Below are 19,211 nucleotides of genomic sequence, written 5' to 3' on the forward strand. Positions count from 1 at the left end.
ATTATATACTTAGTGATATTTTGTCAATTCATCTCCATCTTTTTTTTTTCTTCTCATCACTACCCTCTTTACAACCTTCATTCCACACAATACAAACTTTCATATTTCATCAAGGTTCCAAATATTACAACACCACTCAAAATATAAACTAACTATTTACAGATCCTAATTCATTTATTTTGTATTAATTTAGAAACCAGACATCTAGAACAAGTGAAAGACAGTTAGAAGGTTCAAAATAACCAATTATTTTAATACAGAAAACGAAGACAGAAACACTTGAAGATGAAAGGTCTACCATGTTAGTTTTAGTCTTCCTTGATTTCGACTCATCAACAACTCTTGAGAAAAACTTGTTACTTTATATCATAAGAAGTCAAAAGTTATCACCAACCAACAAACCAAATTCACTTATTTTAATCCTGTAGCCCTTTAGCCACCCACTATCAGTTATAGGACCCCAAAGCAATAATGGAGTTACATTAAAGTTATAACCAAAGTAATTTCCTGGAAACACATAGAATTTTATAAAAATACTTCTCATTAAAATGACTTGAAATATTTTCAAAATGTTATAATCTTAATAATTATTATGAAATAAAATAAAATTTCAACTCTTTTTTATATTTTTGATTAAAAAAACAGTTTTTAAATATTGTATGAAATGAATTTCCAAAAATGTTAAAAAATTATTTTTGAATTCTCACCAAAGGGACCCTGTGCAATAACAGAGAGTTCCACTATATATCTAACGTTTCACCCTCATTTCCTTATGTATAATTTCCATTTAGAAGTGCATCCATCCATCCATGATAGTGAATTCAACCATGAGAGCTACAACTTTCATTGTCCTTTTGCTTGCCATAGCTGCCACTGAAACTAGCTTCTGCAATGGAAGTTCTGATGTGGGTTGCATTGAAACTGAGCGACAAGCACTTTTAAGGTTCAAGCGAGGTCTCGAAGATCGTTCCAACCGTCTTGCCTCTTGGATTAGCAGTGATAGAGACTGTTGCCAGTGGGCTGGTGTTGTCTGCGACAACTTTACAGGCCATATCCTGGAACTTCACCTCAGGAATCCTTTCAATGCAATTTTTTCCGATGCAGCTGATCCGAAGTCGATGTTGGTTGGTAAGATAAGTCCTTCTTTGCTTGATTTTAAGTATTTAATTTACTTGGACTTAGGCGGTAATAACTTTAGTCAAGAATTTGAGGTTCCAACATTTCTTGGCTCTTTGAGGAACTTGAGATATCTTAATCTCTCTCAAACTGGATTTGAAGGAAGGGTTCCTCACGAGTTTGGAAATCTCTCCAATTTGCAGTGTCTTGACCTCAGTCAAAACGGTCTTGAAGGTCCAATCCCTCATGGACTTCAAAATTTGAGTGCTCTTAAATATCTTGATTTATCAAAAAACTATTTGAACTCTTCAATACCCAATTGGTTGAATAAATTTAGCCATCTTGAGTACCTTTCACTTCACGTCACTAGCTTGGAAGGTCCGATTCCAAAATCATTCGGAGGACTCTGCAATTTGAGGTTCATTTCTTTGTCAAATGTCAATTTGAGTCAAGATATATCCGAAATCATAGATATTTTTTCAGGATGTATTTCAAATAAGCTAGAGTCATTGTTTTTGAAGGATACTCAACTTTTTGGTCATTTGAACAATCAGTTTGGGCAATATGAAAATTTGGACTTTCTTTCTCTAGGTAAGAACTCCATCTCTGGTCTTATTCCATCATCTTTAGGAGAAGTTTCATCACTTAGATATCTACATCTTTATTCTAATGAATTCAACGGTTCTATTCCTTTATCTTTAGGAGAATTGTCATCGTTGGAAGTTCTTGATCTTTCAGGTAACAAACTCAATGGTCTCATTCCATCATCTTTCGGAGAATTTTCTTCTATTGTAAAATTAGATCTTTCACATAACGAACTGAACGGTTCTATTCCATCCTCTTTAGGACAACTTTCATCGTTGGAAGTTTTATATCTTTCGTATAACAAACTGAATGGTCCAGTTCCATCATCTTTAGGACAACTTTCATCGTTGCAAGATTTAGATTTTTCCTGGAACAAATTGAATGACACACTTTATCCAAGTCATTTTTCCAATCTCACCAGACTTACCCGTTTTGATATATCTCAGAACTCAATTGTGTTGAAACTGAATTCTGATTGGGTTCCTCCTTTTCAACTTTATACATTGCGTTTGGCATCTTGTCATTTAGGGCCTCAATTTCCATTTTGGATTAATTCACTCAAGAATTTATATGATCTAGATTTATCTAACACAGGAATTGTAGGCACCGTTCCCAGTTGGTTTTGGAAATTTGCTTCACAATTAACTTTCTTAAATCTTTCTCACAACCAAATCCATGGGGAGATTCCAAGTTCAGTGAAAATTCTAAATTTTGGTCAGACTCCATATGGATCATCAATCGACTTGAGTTCAAATAATTTTTCAGGTTCTTTGCCTCCTATGCCTTCTGGTATAAATAAACTGGATCTTTCTGGTAATGCCTTGTCTGGATCAATTTCTCAATTCTTGTGTCATGTTAATGAGTCACGCAGAATAACCGTTCTCTGTCTTAGAGATAATCTTTTGTCAGGAGAATTACCCGATTGTTGGATGAATTATCCCTCTTTGGTGTACTTGAATTTGGAGAATAATAAATTCAGTGGCAACCTTCCAGTCTCCCTTGGAACTTTAACTTCCATTGAGTCATTGCATCTTCGCAAAAACAGTCTCTCTGGAACAATTCCAGACTCAATCTTAAATTGTACAGGGCTGCAAGTATTTGATGTCGCTGAAAATGAATTCGTTGGACATGTTCCAATGTGGTTGGGAGAAGGATTTCCATCAATGCTGATTCTCAACCTTCGTTCAAACAAATTTCATGGTCCTTTACCATCACAACTTTGTCACATTACTTACTTGCAAATTCTGGATATTGCTTACAACAATCTCTCCGGAACTATACCAAGATGTATTAGTAACTTCAGCGCCATGGTGAAAGTGGACTACTCTGCAGGGAACAATATATTACATTTTCTTGATTATATAGGAGGGGTTGCTGAGGATGAACAACTTACTTTGAAAGGGCAAGGGACCGAATATGACAACACACTTAATTTGGTAAGGATAATTGATCTTTCTAGCAATAATTTCTCTGGAGAGATTCCAACGGAAGTGACAAATCTCAAAGCATTGCAGTCTTTGAATTTGTCGCACAACTTTTTTGTTGGAAGAATTCCAGAGAAGATCGGTGTTATGAGATCATTAGAATCCATTGATTTCTCTACAAATCAGCTGTCGGGTGAAATCCCACAAAGTATTTCAGAATTGACTTTCTTGAGTCATTTGAACTTGTCCAATAACAACTTGAAGGGAAAAATTCCTTTAAGCACTCAAATTCAGAGTTTCGACGCATCTTGTTTTGATGGTAATGAACTTTGTGGATCCCCACTTCATCAGAATTGTACTGAGATTGTTCCAACACCTGGTATTGAAAACGAAGGAGAAAAAGATGGTAATGAAGTGAACTGGTTCTATGTAAGCATGACACTTGGATTTGTGATGGGCTTCTGGAGTTTCATTGGTCCTCTACTCGTCAACAGAAGATGGAGGTACATGTATTGTAGTTTCTTGGATCACCTTGGCAATAAGCTTTGTAGTGTTGTAAAAAAATGTTGCTAGATATAGATTTATCTTTTGGAGTAGTATGATTTTCTGTACTTTAATCATCAAATGAAGTATTGTAATAAACGAAGGGACTGTCCTTTCTTTGTGCAATAAACAGAGGGACTATACTTCCTTTATGCTTGAAAAGGTTGCAAGCTAATGTGAAACTTGCGCATAAATTCTTGATTTTGTTAATCAGTTTTTCATTGGTCATTGAACTCTCAGAGTGTATTGACAGGGACAAAGTTAGAAAAGCACAAAACAAACTGAAAATTTTCATCAAAAATTGGGAAAATATATCATTTAATGTTTGTTATAGCTTGCTGATGAAGGTTCAAATTTAAAACATGCTAACAATCAGGTCTTTGCGTGATCAATTTCTTATGTTAGAGAATGAAAATCACATTCACACTCATATAACGCGTTTAATATTCTTTATTCATTTGATTTGTCAAGTCTGTGTAAAGAGGTGCGTGATTAATTTCTTATGTTAATAAGTCTAATCACAAGGATTGCTTTAGATATAAACCAATATATGGAGACCAACTTGTATGGTAAAGATTTTAGTTAAATATCTCTTCTTCAGTCTTGATATAGATTCTCAGACATATCGGCAACCAAATCCCTACTTTGCAAGCTAAAACACATCCTTTTATTGCCCATCAATTTTGAACCTGGCCTTGAAGAGCTGTAGGCATGGTGTTCATATCTGGAGATGAAATTCTTGTTGGGCTGGGGTTTCCCTCATGTGGAGGATGGCCCAACTAAAGCCCAAAAATTAAGAGTCAGGGTGAAGGGTATATAATATAGAGTAATGCTACCGTCACCGAACGTAGTACACCGAATTTGTGTACCGAATGACGTGACAAAATCATGACCGTTGATTAATATTAAGTTAAAATTGATCAACGGTTAAGATTTTATCACGTCATTCGGTATACAAATTCAGTGCACTACTGTCGGTCGTTGTATTATTTTCTTATAATATATTTTATTATTTTTTCTCAGAGAAACTTTGCTAAAAACTTTGGCAAATCAGTGGCAGGTGTAATATATTCTGCAGCTTCTTAGTTAATTGGCCTTTTACTTTGTTAGCTAAACACTATAAATCGCTGCAGCGCTTTGATTAGCATATTTATGTTGTTTAAGATTTCAATATAGTACAGTACTGGTAGCAACTTGTATATCACGTCGGTCCCTCGCCATTACTTATTTCAACCACTACAATTTAATTAATTAATAATTCTCTACAACAAGAACTTAAGATAATTTATTTGGCTCCTTTCCACACCTATTCAGTCAACTCCATTGATTGATATATAAATATATATAGAAATGCATTTAATATAAAATCAAATAAGTAGGGCAGAAAATAATTAAACACTTTTTACGTAACTCCCCCACAAACAAAAGAGACATAAATTAAGAGACATTGTAATAGTCTTTTTATGTAGACCTTTTTATAATTCTATTGACATGAAATCTCGTAGTAATCGGAATGATCCAATCGACTTTGATGGAATCAGAATCAATGGCCGCATAATTATAAATAATCAGTAAGTGAATTGAAAATAAAGATAAAAAAATGATTTTTAAAGAGGTTTAGCAAGTAAACTCTCAAGTTTATATCCTTTGTTATCTTATTGATGTATTTGCGATTGTTAGAGTTGTCGACTACTTCAGCATTAATGGGTAACGGAGACGCACTCGGGGGTCCCGCTGCCCCGAGCCCGTAGGCGGTTTTGGGCTTTTCCATGTATAACCGCTGTAGGATTTCTTTTAAGTTATTAATTCTTTTTTGGGTTGGGCTTAGGAATAGGAATCCATGTAAAACTAGGTTTAATCTCTTAAACCTAGTATATAAACATACTTTTCTCTTGTTATGAGGTGAGAGCAATTCATTCATTGTAAACGAGAGAGGTGAGGCATATTTCAATAATATTGACTCAGCTGGACGTAGCCCATATTGGGTGAACCAGGGTAAATCGCGCGTACAATTTTTTTGTTTACTGTTTGTTTTGTTTTACTATTATTATTTTGTTCCTGTTGCTTCTCTATTTCGTTCAGCGATTACAAGAGTAATTGTTAACTCTAAAATTGCCAACCCTTTTACAATGATTTTGAGGAGGTTTAAATATTGCTAGGATGATACTTGTTATAAGAGTGATTTTCAGGATAATGACTTGCATTTTGGGAATTGATCCCATGATTTTTGGTGTGACGATCATGCCAAGATTGCAAAGAGAGTTAATCCCATGATCTTCTCCTCATCCACGGTTTGGAAGACATCAGCTGAGTAGCTTGCATTACTTTTGATCGTAACTAGCTTCCATCTGATCGTCGTCTCATAAGTCACTCTAAGCTACACTCGCTCTAAGCTATTGCTTACTCCGAGTTGCCTGCACATTCTTGCACAACAGCACTTAAAATCAAATATTGAATAAGCAGATGGTTGAGTAACTTGGGTTAATGAAATATATTAAAGTTGGTGTACCAAATTATCAATGAGATAACGCAATGTGTTTTAGCTNAATTTGTTATTCCACTTCAATTGGATGCACTAAAAGATTTGAATTAACGAATTTTGATCAACATGGATGAGACGATGGGTTTTCTTGTTGAATTAGAAAAGACAAGGAGGTGATTGATGAATTTTGTACAAGATTTTGCTGTAAAATCACCTTGAATGGATGATCTGGGTTTTTTTTTTTTTATATTAGTTTGTTGTTAGTTTAGCATTTAGTTGATTTAATATTAATTTTGCGATTAAAGATTAATGTGTAACTAATTATTGTTTGGATGTTATCAAAGATGAATAGTTGATAAAAGATGATATTTGAGTTAATTTTTTTTTATTTTTTTTTTATAGAGAAGGGTAATATGGTCATTACAAGCCTGTAGCTGTATCGAAAGCCAAAAATCCTTAATGAAGATTAACAAAAGGCAGAATATTGATAGTTTCCAAAATCAGGGGTACTAATTGCTAAATCGCCAAACGTAGGGTGGGGACATTCACACTCATATAACGCGTTTAATATTCATTTGATTTGTCAAGTCTGTGTAAAGAGGTGTGTGATTCTAATCTCCTTTATTCATTTCATATGTCAAGCCTTTGGCGACATGGTGGGTCATTTTGCTATCACAGGGAAAAGAAGAAAAAACTTTATTTCCAATTCCAGCACGCATTTCTGAGCCGACTTGACTAAACTGTTTTTTTTTTTTTTTTTTTTAATACTTAATTTCCAAATTACGAGTTACATGCTCTCTCACATCTTTCTAAACTCAATTTATGTGATAGTGAGGTGATTTTGCAGAACTCTACCTATACAAACAGAGTTTCATTTTTCAGAATGGTACCATTTTCACTCTTACCAAATGTTAAATCTAACAAGAAGTTACCCCTTTTTAAGTTATTTTAAAACTTCAGTGTCATTTCTTATAATTTCATAAAAAACATTATCATAATATCTTTTAATTCAATACAGAAAATGAAGTCAGCAAGACTTGAAGAAGAAGGGTCTTCCTTGACTTCCACTCCGTCAACTACTTTGAGTTTTGCCAGTGCAAAGTTATAATCGAAGTAATTTCCTGGAAACACACCTAGAATTATTTGATATAGAATTTTAAAACGATTTTTCGTATATATATATAAAATTAGCAAGATTGATGTTAAATATTTCAATAAACATGCTTGTGCAGAAGTATTTTCGATTCCAAATAATTAAAAAAAAAAAATGTTTTTGGGAGCATAGTGATGAGATGCATAATTACACACAACTGGACACTATCAATCTAATCTACAGTCTCAATGAAAAGAAGAAAAGATGACGGACATTAACAGAAACTATGACGGATGTTTGTTGACAGAAAATATAAACGGACTTTATTTATTGACTTTGTAATGGATGTTGCTCGACGGAAAACGGTAACAAAGTTTTTGACAGAAAATATAAAAGTGACATTTAGTGACGGAAAATAAAATGGAGGTTCTTGACAGAGAATGTAACGACCCTTTATAGACAAAAGGGTAACAAATGATAATTGATAGAAAGAGAAAAGTCGTAACATGACGGGAAGTATAATAGGCATTAGTAAATGGAAAGATATAATGGAAGTCAATTGACCAAAAAATGTAACGGATGTTAGTTGATCAAAAAGTGTAAGAACAATAAAGGACGAACAATTTAGCGAAGGTTAGATAACGGTTTCAATTAATAACAGAAACGATAACAACATTAGATAACGATCACCTCCATTTTCAAACGATCAAGAGGAACATGATCATGACGGCAGAAACATTGTTCGGAGAAATATCAGTAGGATGATAATTGTATCGTGACTAAATAAAAAGCTAATGACAGTAACTTTACTAGAAGAGTGAGTAGGCACAAAAAATTGATATAATGGTAATGTTACAAGTGACATCGTAGCTGTAACGTTGTATGTGAGAATAATTAAGTCGATCCGATGAAATGTAAAAGTAAACCGTTACCACGGCTGGAGGAATAAATGCAGAAATTGATAACATTACTTAGGGGAAAGATACTCCGGTACTCCTCATTCCAAAATTTGCGGTATGTAATACAAATAAGATTTTGTTTCATTACCAATGGACAACAAATTTCGTTATGTAACAACCATGAAAAAGGGGAAAAAAGAGTAAAAGAGTTAGAAGAGAATCAACCAAGCAATAGGGATACAGATGCATTTTACATTAGAAGAAACTAAAGTTAGTTTTTGGGTAAACTTTAAACCGATTGATAAAAATTAAATTAGTCTATAATGTGATTTAAAGTTTTTCGAGCAATAGAAAACATCCACGTGGAAGGTGCATAAACCTTTTAAAAGTCTGATATGGGTCCAGTGTTTATTTAGTTTGACGAGAAGAAACCCGTTTCAAGGGAATTTTTTTTTTTTTTTTTTTACTTTAAATATAAATTATTATTAGGGGAAGATATTTTTTCCCACTCTGGTTTGACAAGTTGACCAATTAGTACCCTTAGTTTTTGAAACTATCAACGTTCCATCCAATTTTCAATTTTCACCATTAAGTTTAAGAATAATACTAACCTTACAAACATTTTTTCACTAACATCTCTCACTAATCCCATGTAGACAGTCGGGATCCATTCGAGCTGACCAATTGGCTTGGTTAGGCAAGACCAATTGTTGGACAGACGAGACCCATTCGAGCTGACCAATTGCGAGCTGATACCTTGCATTTGTGAGAGAAAGTTAGTGAGTGTAGTATTACTCTAAGTTTAATATATAAAGGGTATTTGTGTCTTTTCCCCATCCAAATTTGAACTTAAAAACGTTCCAACCAAAATTTGAACTTAAAAAACAATTTTTTCCCGCAACAAAAAAACAAAACTAAAAAAAAAAAAAAAATCTCTAATCTCTCTCTGAAGTCCTAAATTAGAGAAACAAGAAAAATTATTAGCTACATCATCATCGACCGGCCGGCGGCAGCGGCCCATGATCTAGGGTCGTCCGTTTCGACTTAGAATTGCAAGGTAAGGCCAAATTTGGCTTTGTGGCTTCACTAGTGAAAGAGCAGGCTAGATTTGGCCTTATGCCATTGAAGTCGAGCGACTTCACCGTCACAGGGAAAGAAAGTAGCCTCCCATGGGGGGCTGAGAAGTACTAGTGGCTGTCTAAATCACAAGTTCATTGCCTGCTCTATAACTCCCTTCTTTCTCCCTTATACAAGGCTAGAGAGTAAGAAAAGGACGAGTGAATCATCCATTTCGGGCACAGACAACCCTTCACTATCTGTCCCATTGTGTTGAAGAAGTATTGATGAAAGATGATTTTTCATTGTCTGTGTTCTTAATGTGAATTTCCGGGGAGTTCAGTGTGATTTACGCTTGTAAGTCTTGGACAGGGCCGTCTCAAGAACATTTGTGACCCTAGGTAAAAATTACTTTGGGGGCCTTCTAATAATATAAACATATATTAAAATAAATTTGATAAAATATATCAAATTTATTTTCTTGTCTTTTGAGATGCAAAATCACTAGGAGAGGTGGACAACGATCGGCAGGCTAACTGGGTCAGGTTGGTGGGGGGTTGTGGAGAGCAGATGTTGGAAAAGTGATGGGTGGTGAAATAGGTAATTTCCAATGCTTGGATTGGCCAGAAAAGGCTTGAGAAGTCGCAAGCCAAAAGGAATTGGTGGCCGCCGATTTGACGGAGTAAACGAATGAGTTATGATAGGGATTTTGGTGAGAGGGTTGAGGGGAGGAAGATGGTGGTGTCAGGGAAGGCCAACAACGCCAGGTACATGCTGAAAAGGTCAAAAATGGCTGTCGTGCACGGTGGAGTTGGGTTATGAGATTCGTAAAAAATCGATCAAATCGAGGGCTATCAAGGTTGGAAAAACACTTGGGAAAATGATAAAGTGATGATTCCAGTCAATTTTGGTGAGAAAATTGATGAGAATCAACTCCAAACTGCTGGCAGTGAAAGAGGGATGAAGATAATTTATGTGAATGTCCGAATTTGTGATGGAATTGGGGTTGAGTAATTTGAGACATATAAATGACTATTTAACCTGTTATTGTTAAAAGAAATTTAATGTGTTAATTTAGGGGTGTAAATTAGAATATATGAAACTAGATGTACAAACTACTATTTTATCAAACTTTGGGTGGGAATATATGTAAAAAATTTATAATAAATTCGGATCTTTTTGGCTTTTTTTTTTTTTTCCCCTCCTGACTTGGATAAAAAATCATACACCATTTTTTTTTTAATATATTAAAAAAATTATAAAAAATTTGAGCCTCTATTTTTGGGGGCCCTAGGCAGGTGCCTTACCTGCCTACCCCTTGAGCTGGGCCTGGTCTTGGAGAGTAGAGTTCATGGGAGTTTTGTGAGTTTTAGAGCTTCAATGAGCTGTGTTTAGGAGCATAGGCTGGCCCTTGAAACTGTACAAGTGTAAACAATTTGTTATTCCACTTCAATTGGATGCACTAAAAGATTTGAGTTAACGAATTTTGATAAACACGGATGAGACGATGGATTTTCTTGTTGAATTAGAAAGGACAGGGAGATGGTTGATGAAATTTTGTAGAAGATTTTGCTGTAATCACCTTGAATGGATGATCTGGGTCTTTTTTTTTTTTTTTATTTGATTTTTTTTATTAGTTTAACATTAAGTTGATTTAATATTAATTTTGTGATTAAAGATTAATGGGTAGCTAATTATTTTTTGTATATTATTAAAGATGAATAGTTGATAAAAAAATGAGATTTGGGTTAATTTTTCTTTTTTTTAATAGAGAAGGGCAATATGGTCATTACAAGCCTGTAGCTGTATCAAAAGCAAAAATCCTTAACGAAGATTAACGGAAGGTAAAACATTGATAGTTTCCAAAATCGGGGGTACTAATTTGAGTTTGCCAAACGTAGGGTGGGGACATGTATCACAGCCTTATTGTTATTGATATACATTTTAACTAAAAATATTTTAAATTTATATAAAATTTAGTTATCAGATATTATTTTTACTCTTATGTTAGAGAATGAAAATCACATTCACACTCATATAACGCGTTTAATATTCTTTATTCATTTGATTTGTCAAGTCTTTGTAAAGAGGCGCGTGATTAATTTCTTATGTCAATAAAAGTAAAGTCTAATCTCCTTTATTCATTATTTCATTTAATATGTCAGGACTTTGGAGACATGGTAGGTCATTTTACTATCAAAAGAAAAAGAAGAAAAAACTTTATTTCCAACATGCATTTGTGACACAACTTGACTAAAATGTATATATTTTTTTTAATCGAGGAAATTTCCTGGAAAAACACAAAGAATTTATTTGATATAGAATTTTAAAACTATATATATATAATTAGCAAAATTGATGTTAAATATTTCAATAAACGATACATGTATAGAAGTATCTTCTGTTCCAAATAAATTTTTTTTAAATATTTTTTGTCAATAAATTAATTTTGAGTGATTAGAAAAATCAAGCTTCAATCATAAGAGATAAAAAAAAAAAAAATTATAAAAATACTTTTTATTAAAATGACTAGAAATATTTTCAAAATGTTTTAATCTTAATTGACACGTCCAGTCTCGACCCTCCCTATCCCATAGGCTCCAGGCGCACCCATGAGACTTGGGTGACCAAGACGTGCTATGTAGGAAAACTATGAAACCTGTTTATGAATTAAAACATCATAAAACTCTTCTGGCTAAAACATTTATAAACACTCATTTTTGTTTCTTACAAATAAATATAACATTATTTGCAAATAAATAAATGCAACTGAATTTTTACAGAATGAACGTATGGTATCAGATTCTTCTATATCTTTTACAATCCAAAACAAAAAATAAATACATAATGAAGAAAAATAAACTTTGCAGTGGAAAATAAAACACAACTATGACACATATGCACATATGATGAAATGGAGTCGTGTGGCCCAACCTTGAGTGGGATTCACTCTCCTTCTTGACCTGGTAGGGGCAAAAGAAAAATATTTAAAAACGAGGGGTGAGTTAGAAATGCTCAGTAAGTGGAGAATGAGATAGTATGCAATATAACATTTCAATATATAATAAAACATTCATGCTTATAAAATCTCATTTCCATAAACATATTTTATAATATAAGTCATCTTTCATAACCAATGCTGAAATCTCTCATTGCAAAACTTCTTTCTGAAAACTTTTATGGTAAACAAATCAATACTCATGTTTCTCTAAAAATATCATTTCTAAAAACATTTCATATGCAGATAACATTTGCATGATATATATTTATATATCCAAATAATCTTTCAATCACATGTGAAAACTCTCACCTAACTAGTATCCAGGGGTAAATCCGTCCAACCCGGCAAGATCTAACATTGCATAGGTTGAACCACTAGATCCATCCTGCTAGGCGAATCAGTCACTGTTCTAGCCTTCGACCCAGCGAGACCATGCATCGCTTGGGCCAACACAATCAAATCTTGTCTAGTGATATTTGCCTCGTTGGAGCCTTCGACTCACTTGGGCCAACAAAATCAAATCATATATAGTGATATCTACCTCGCTCGGTCCTTCCACCCACTTAAGCCGGCAATATCAAATCCTGTGTAGCAATATCTGCATCGCTCGAGCCTTCGACCGACTTAGGCCAACAAATGACCAATCATAAGGATGCGTAGAACTAAGTCAATATCATGAGGGGGATGGGTACTACGTAGGATGGTTTGAAAGCCACTAACATCTTATACTTATTCTCAAAACATTTTTCTCATAAACATATAATAATTTTATAACATCTCATATAATGTAAAAATGTAAATGCAAGTTCTTAAATGTTTTCAAATCTAAGAATTTCAACCCATTTTCATTTCTTTTCAAACTATTGCCCAAAAACATCAAAATTCTATATTTCTCATGTCAATTAACAATTTCCAATAATAACATTGCAATAAAGCTCATTTCTATAAGGAAATCAAACATGTTAGCTAATTTAAAACAATAAACAAATATAAATAAGCATTTAGAGATAAATTTTATTGAAATGAAAGTTAGGGTTTTAGATTTTCCCACTCATCATTTTGGAGCTCGACCCTTAAGCCGAAAAAAGATTCAAATCCTCTAACAATGCCCCCGCTTGCCTCCCTATATACAAAATTCGATAAATCCTCCATACATAAGTCCCCCTAAGGTAACACATCAATATTAAAATCATTGGACACTTCACACACCAAAAGATTAACCTAACTTCTTCTTTAACAAAATTGTCTCATAACCGAACACCGGTTGCTCTCGGATTTTTCATAAAAATTACATTCATCAATTTAAGCCATAATTTTAATGGGGCATTCTAGAGACACATAAGTTGTTCCCATAATTCTTTCAAGTCATTCCAGAATCAATAACTATTTAAAACACAATTTATTTTCAACTCATTCAAATCTGCCAACTGTTTCTAGAATTGAGGTTACTAAATTGTAAAATTCATAACAATTTAACCTTTAATTGAAACTTCACGAACTCTCAAGAATTAAACTAAACACATATAGAATTCACTAGAATTTAAAATCATTCAATTTGGATAAGAATAGATGCATCGAATCATTTTCCAAAAATACATGTTTTGCAGAAAATGAAAATTCTAGAATTCACAAGGCAACTTAAAAAATTCCATATAAAATTCAATTCTTTGAGTTATTGAGTGAAATAAATTTTCAAACACTCCTCAAGAAGTCTATAACAACATATTCGAAATTGAGCTTAAAAAAAAAAAAAAAAAAAAAAAAAAAAAAAGAACCAAAACATGCAAAAAAAACAAAAGAATTCAAGATGGTCAGATTTTTGTATAGTAAACCCTTGTATTAAAATCACATCTTTAACCAAATTTTGTTTAAGAAACACATATAAGTTTTACCCACATAATATTATTGAAATCAATCTCTCTATTTTAGTTTAATCTCATGCCATTGTATTCAATTATAAACAACACAAATCAATTGATCTAAAACTCATCAAAGAGGGAAATTCCAAGCTTTACTCACCTCCCATAAGCTTGATCTTCCTTCACTCTTTCTGATCATAGGAGTTTTGCTCGCCCGCGGCCACTTTTCCAGCCACCTTCGTTGTTCTCTACTCCTGTCTCTATCATTTTCTCCCTTCTTCCTTTCTTTCTTCTTTCTCTCTTTTCTTTTCTTCTCCCCTCTCTATTCTTTCTTCTCCCCTCTTTCTCCTCTCTTTCTTCTTCTCCCCTTTTCTTTTCTTGGATTGTTCACTGTTCATCAAAATATCTGATAAATTTCACCTTAATCCTCACTTGTTTTGGCTATTACACTTTACTCTCTCAAAATTTTTTAAAAGCTAACACTTTAACCCCAAAAATCACCAAATAAAATTTCATAGAATACAGGGTATTACATTAATAATCATCGTGAAATAAAATAAATTTTCAATTCTTTTTTATATTTTTACCAAAAATGTTATAAAATTTATTTTTGAATTCTCACCAAATGGACCCTCAGCAATAGACCTAGCAAAACGGGTTCGGACTAGCGGGTCGGTCCATACCCGGATAGAAAATATAGGGTATGGGTCCAATTTATTAGACCCGTTTTGTTTTTACCTGTACCCGGCCCAACCCGTATAGTTGAGGGGTTATATGGGTAAACCCGCGGGCACCCGCGGGTACCCGTTTTGGCAAATCCCTAAAGTGGCTAAGTCCCTAACTCAGACTTTAAAACAAATTTTCATCTTCAACATAACAATTCTCTCCCGCAGTCCTGCCTCTCGATCTCTCATCACTACATCACTCATCACTCATTCATCATCAGTATACCTCATGGTCCTCACCTGAACCTTATTTATTCATTCTGTAAACTCTCAATCTCTCATCGAATCTATGATTCCCATTCCTAGTACCACCATCGCCGGTAGCCCTCACTCTGGTCATCTCCTCTCTCTCACGTCTTCGGGACTTGGGCGTCGGCTCGTCATCTCCTCTCTCTCTCTGTCGCAGGACTTGCAACTCTTCTCCCCACCATTGCAGCAGATTCGTGAGTTGGGTTTCAAGATCTGTTTTTATTGTATCTTCCAGAAAAGCTGCAGCTTGTTTGATGTTTGGGTTTCAAGATTTGTTTTCAAGATCCGTGAGTTGGGTTTCAAGATCTGTTTTTATTGTATCTTCCAGAAAAGCTGCAGTTTGTTTGATGTTTGGGTTTCAAGATCTGTTTTTAAGATCCGTGAGTTGGGTTTCCAGATTTGTATAGTTTAGTTGATTCGTGAAATCTCTGTCTGTATGAAGTATGAACAGTAAATGATGAGGATTTTTGTGCTTAGAGTTAGTGAATTGCAGATTTGCAGGCACTGTTTTTAGAGTAATAGCTGTCCGGTTGTCCCTGTAAATATGGTTTTGAAATGAAGCTGTTTGCCTATTTTCACAAGTAGAATTCTATAAATGTGTTATGCATATGCTACAAAATTGGAGCCATGGTTCAAATTTAGAATTCTGTAATGAATTATTTCCAATGTCCTGTACAATTTTCATAACTGCAGGAATTTTGGGGGTGTAACTGTTATAATTGAAAACTATTAGAGGTGAAACTGTAAAAACTAAAACCTGGAGAGAGAAAAAAGGGGCACCCGTGGGTCCACCGTACCCGTATAGGATAGGGCACGGGTCCAATATTTTAGACCCGTATACATTGACCCGTATTAGACCCGTACCCGTGTGACCCGTACCTAGCCCACCCGCCCGTTTTGCCAGGTCTACTCAGCAATAACAAAGTTCCACTTTATATCTTAACATTCCACCCTCATTTCCTTGGGGCAAGTGATTAAAAGGCCATATTAGCCTTGAATCTAATTAAAAGGCCATATAATTTTTCAGTCTTTACTAAATGACCTTATTTTTTTATTAAAACAAATTAATAACAATTAAACACTAATCATGACTTAATTAGGATTAACAAAGGCATTGAGTAATCTTTCAAAAATTATATTTTGTCCCCAAAAACCTAAAATTGTTGCATTTTAACACAAACCCAAATCAAAGAAATTGCTCCCCTCCCTCCCGCCATTACTGTCGGAACAGGCCCGCCTATTGCTGTTTGTTCTTAGCAAAACCGAAGCCCCCCCTCCTCCTTCTCTCCATCTTCTTCTTCCTCCGCCATTAACATCTTCTTCTTTAGTTTAATTTTGTTTTCTTTTCAAGTTGGTTGTGATTACTGTACTTGTAATTGCAGAGTCTGCAGATAATTGCTGATTGTGCAAAGAATGATCGTAATGTAACGCTCCGTGCAAGGTTTGACTACTCTTCTTTGAATTGATGATGCAGTTTTATGTTGTAGTTCAAATCATCTTTGTTTTGGATTGTAGGTGTTGTGAATATGCTTTGTTGATATTAGAACATTGGCCTGATGCTCTAGAAATACAGAGATCTATTGATCTATACGAAGATTTTATTAGATGTTGTGTTGCTGATGCAATGAGTGAGGTATTTTGGTTGGAAATTTCATTTTCCTTCTTTTTTTTTTTTTTTTCCAAAATGTTTGGAGACCCGCATCTGGTCTCTGCGTGCTTTGTTATACTGTCTGTTTGATTGACCAAAATACTTCATATCATGTTCTTTTTCCTTTTTCTCTACGTTGCTAGCAATATCGGTTGAAGCCTCGTTATTTACTTTGTTAGTAATTTTATTCTTGAATCTTAACTGGTACGATCAATTGCAAGAATGTGCTACAGACTTTTTGCAAAGACTTGCCCAAAGCGATCCCGTTTCTTATTTTCACCCTTTGATCCGGTCATTCAAAGGGTATATAGTTTGTTCTTTTCCAAAGAATGTTTTTACTTACTACCATTTGTAAGGCCATAGTTTAAAGGGATTGTGGTTTTGACAGATAATAAATGAAGAGGATGATGGGATGCACAGGTGACATGCTTCTCCTTCTCTTCGTGATAGAGGTGGACAAATGTCATTTACCCCTCATGTCTCAGCTTCTTCCAACCTTCCTAGGTACAGAACTTTTGCCATAGTTGCAATGGACAGAAGTTCATCTTCTAGGACCTTTCTCTCGTCTAGACTTCTTTTGTCAAAAATGAAGTCCCTAAATAAAGGTTTTGAACGTAGTCTGGAAAGTGTTGCATGCAAGCAAACAAAAAGCCACCGCAATTGAAAGCATGCTCAGAGGTTTGGAGATATCTGAGAAACAGAATCCTTATGGCCCTCCTGTCTTTACTTCACCAGTTAGGCTCGCTGCTGTGCCTTTCTGGACATCTCCTGCAACTCCATAGCCTGTTGCTTTCTCTTCAGGTTCATCTTTGCCCACATCTTCACCTCCCCATTTCTCTAATGGGTCAGTTGAGTTTCAGCACCAAGTTCCAAATGTTATTGAGGAGACAACACCTTATGGGGAATCTTTATGTGTTCTGTTTTCAGCTCGTAAGGTACCCCTTTTTCTCTCTGATTCATTGCAAAGGCATCATTATTCATCATGAACTAACGTTGCTGTAGTATCTCTACTATTTGCATGTGTTAAATCATGAATGTTACGTGTTTTCATATTTCATTACATTCACATTCATTTTGTTCTGTAGGTGTTGAAACAGAAGAAACACGCAAATGTACCCAATTTAGGTTTTGGGGAACTAGTTTCTCCTGGGAGAGAGGTTGTACCAATTTATGTTTTATTTAGTAGATGAAACCAATATTTAGTAATGTTAAGTCATTCCATGATGTAGTGGTGACTGATTGCCTGAATGATTAATGAGTTAAAGTGTAAATCATTTATTAGTAATCACAACCAACTTTGAAGCAACGAAGGGAGGAAGAAAGGAAGGCATCTGAAGTTAGTGGAGATACAAAAGCATGAAATAGATTTAGCTGTTGGGAGCACAGTGTTAAGATGAATACTTACATGCAATAACTCAACTCCATCAACCGAATCTATACCCTAAATGAAGTTAAGGTACAAAAAACAAAGGGGTATTTTTCCTTGATGATTATCTCATTTGAAATCTATTTATTTCATCATTTAGTAACAATAAAACCATTTAAACATAAAAATTCACTTTAATTGACATCATCATGGACCGTTCACTTATGCTCAAGGTAGTTTTATAAGGGTAATAAAAAAGAGGATAAAAAAAGCAAAAAACTGAAAGCTTGTGAAGATAATCTTTTGTGCAAATTTCAGTGGTAATTAAAACTTGGAAGGAGGCTCTTTTCACTCCACATTTATTAAAAGTAATCCTTCTTTGAACACAAAGAATCTTCATCAGAAAACTGTCATGACTTCGAATGGCATCCGTATAAAATTTCAGGTCTCACATACCAACAATTGATGCCAGCTTTTCTTCCTCTACATCAAAAAGCTTTCTGATTCGATATAGAAGAAAATCCCCAACTGATAACATCCCCTCTTTAAACCAATATCTTGTACTTTATGCGGCTGTCAAAAAAGGAAATTGAGATATTACATCTGCTATGCCATCTTATTGAAGAAAGAGATAAAAACCATCTGGAAAGAAAGCTTACCAAATCTGTGACATACTCTATAACAATGTCTACCACAAGGGTCATAGTGTCATACAGTTTTTGGAAGCGGCTGATACACAAAACAAGGAATTCTTAAAGATATCCAACTAGAAAGAAATAGAAAAAAAGATAGAGAGTGCTAACAATTGCTGGTACAGAAGCATTTTCTGCTCCAAATAATCGTTTGTTTAAAATCTTGTCAATAAATTAAATTTCTGTTAGTTAGTTAGCAAGCTTATTATGGTTGGAAAGCATTTTCAATTAATTTACCCACAGACTTAACATCTATTGCTAATTTATTTTTTCTCATTTTAAGTTTCCTTGTTCTTTATTTATTATTATTATTATTATTATTTTTTTGTAATAGGGTATGTCCGGACCAGTTTACGTACACCTCAACTAATCTCCTGTGGCCTTGAAATTGATAGCTAGGTAAATCTCCTCAATGTTCACCTCTATTAGTAACCCAGGTGGATCGAACTTATGACATCTTGAGTAATGTACCC

General features: G+C 34.3%; 1 protein-coding gene across 1 annotated transcript; it reads left to right on the top strand.

The window, feature by feature from the left end:
• The first annotated feature begins 827 nt into the window (after positions 1-827).
• Positions 828-17,870, top strand: LOC116123386 (receptor-like protein EIX1). Its single transcript, XM_031409160.1, has 6 exons — positions 828-3,628; positions 15,268-15,412; positions 16,415-16,473; positions 16,548-16,665; positions 17,463-17,615; positions 17,766-17,870. The coding sequence occupies exons 1-6, from the start codon at positions 828-830 to the stop codon at positions 17,868-17,870; spliced, it is 3,381 nt and encodes a 1,126-aa protein (XP_031265020.1).
• The last annotated feature ends 1,341 nt before the right edge of the window (positions 17,871-19,211 follow it).

This window comes from Pistacia vera, unplaced genomic scaffold (genome assembly GCF_008641045.1).
Source record: "Pistacia vera cultivar Batoury unplaced genomic scaffold, PisVer_v2 Contig142, whole genome shotgun sequence".
NCBI lineage: Eukaryota > Viridiplantae > Streptophyta > Magnoliopsida > Sapindales > Anacardiaceae > Pistacia > Pistacia vera.

Bases quoted from the DNA above. Each gene is read 5' to 3' on its own strand.
- LOC116123386 (XM_031409160.1), top strand. From the start codon at position 828: ATGAGAGCTACAACTTTCATTGTCCTTTTGCTTGCCATAGCTGCCACT. The intron at 3,629-15,267 runs GTACATGTATTG...TGTATCTTCCAG, and splicing joins CTCGTCAACAGAAGATGGAG to AAAAGCTGCAGCTTGTTTGA. The intron at 16,474-16,547 runs GTTTGACTACTC...TTTGGATTGTAG, and splicing joins AATGTAACGCTCCGTGCAAG to GTGTTGTGAATATGCTTTGT.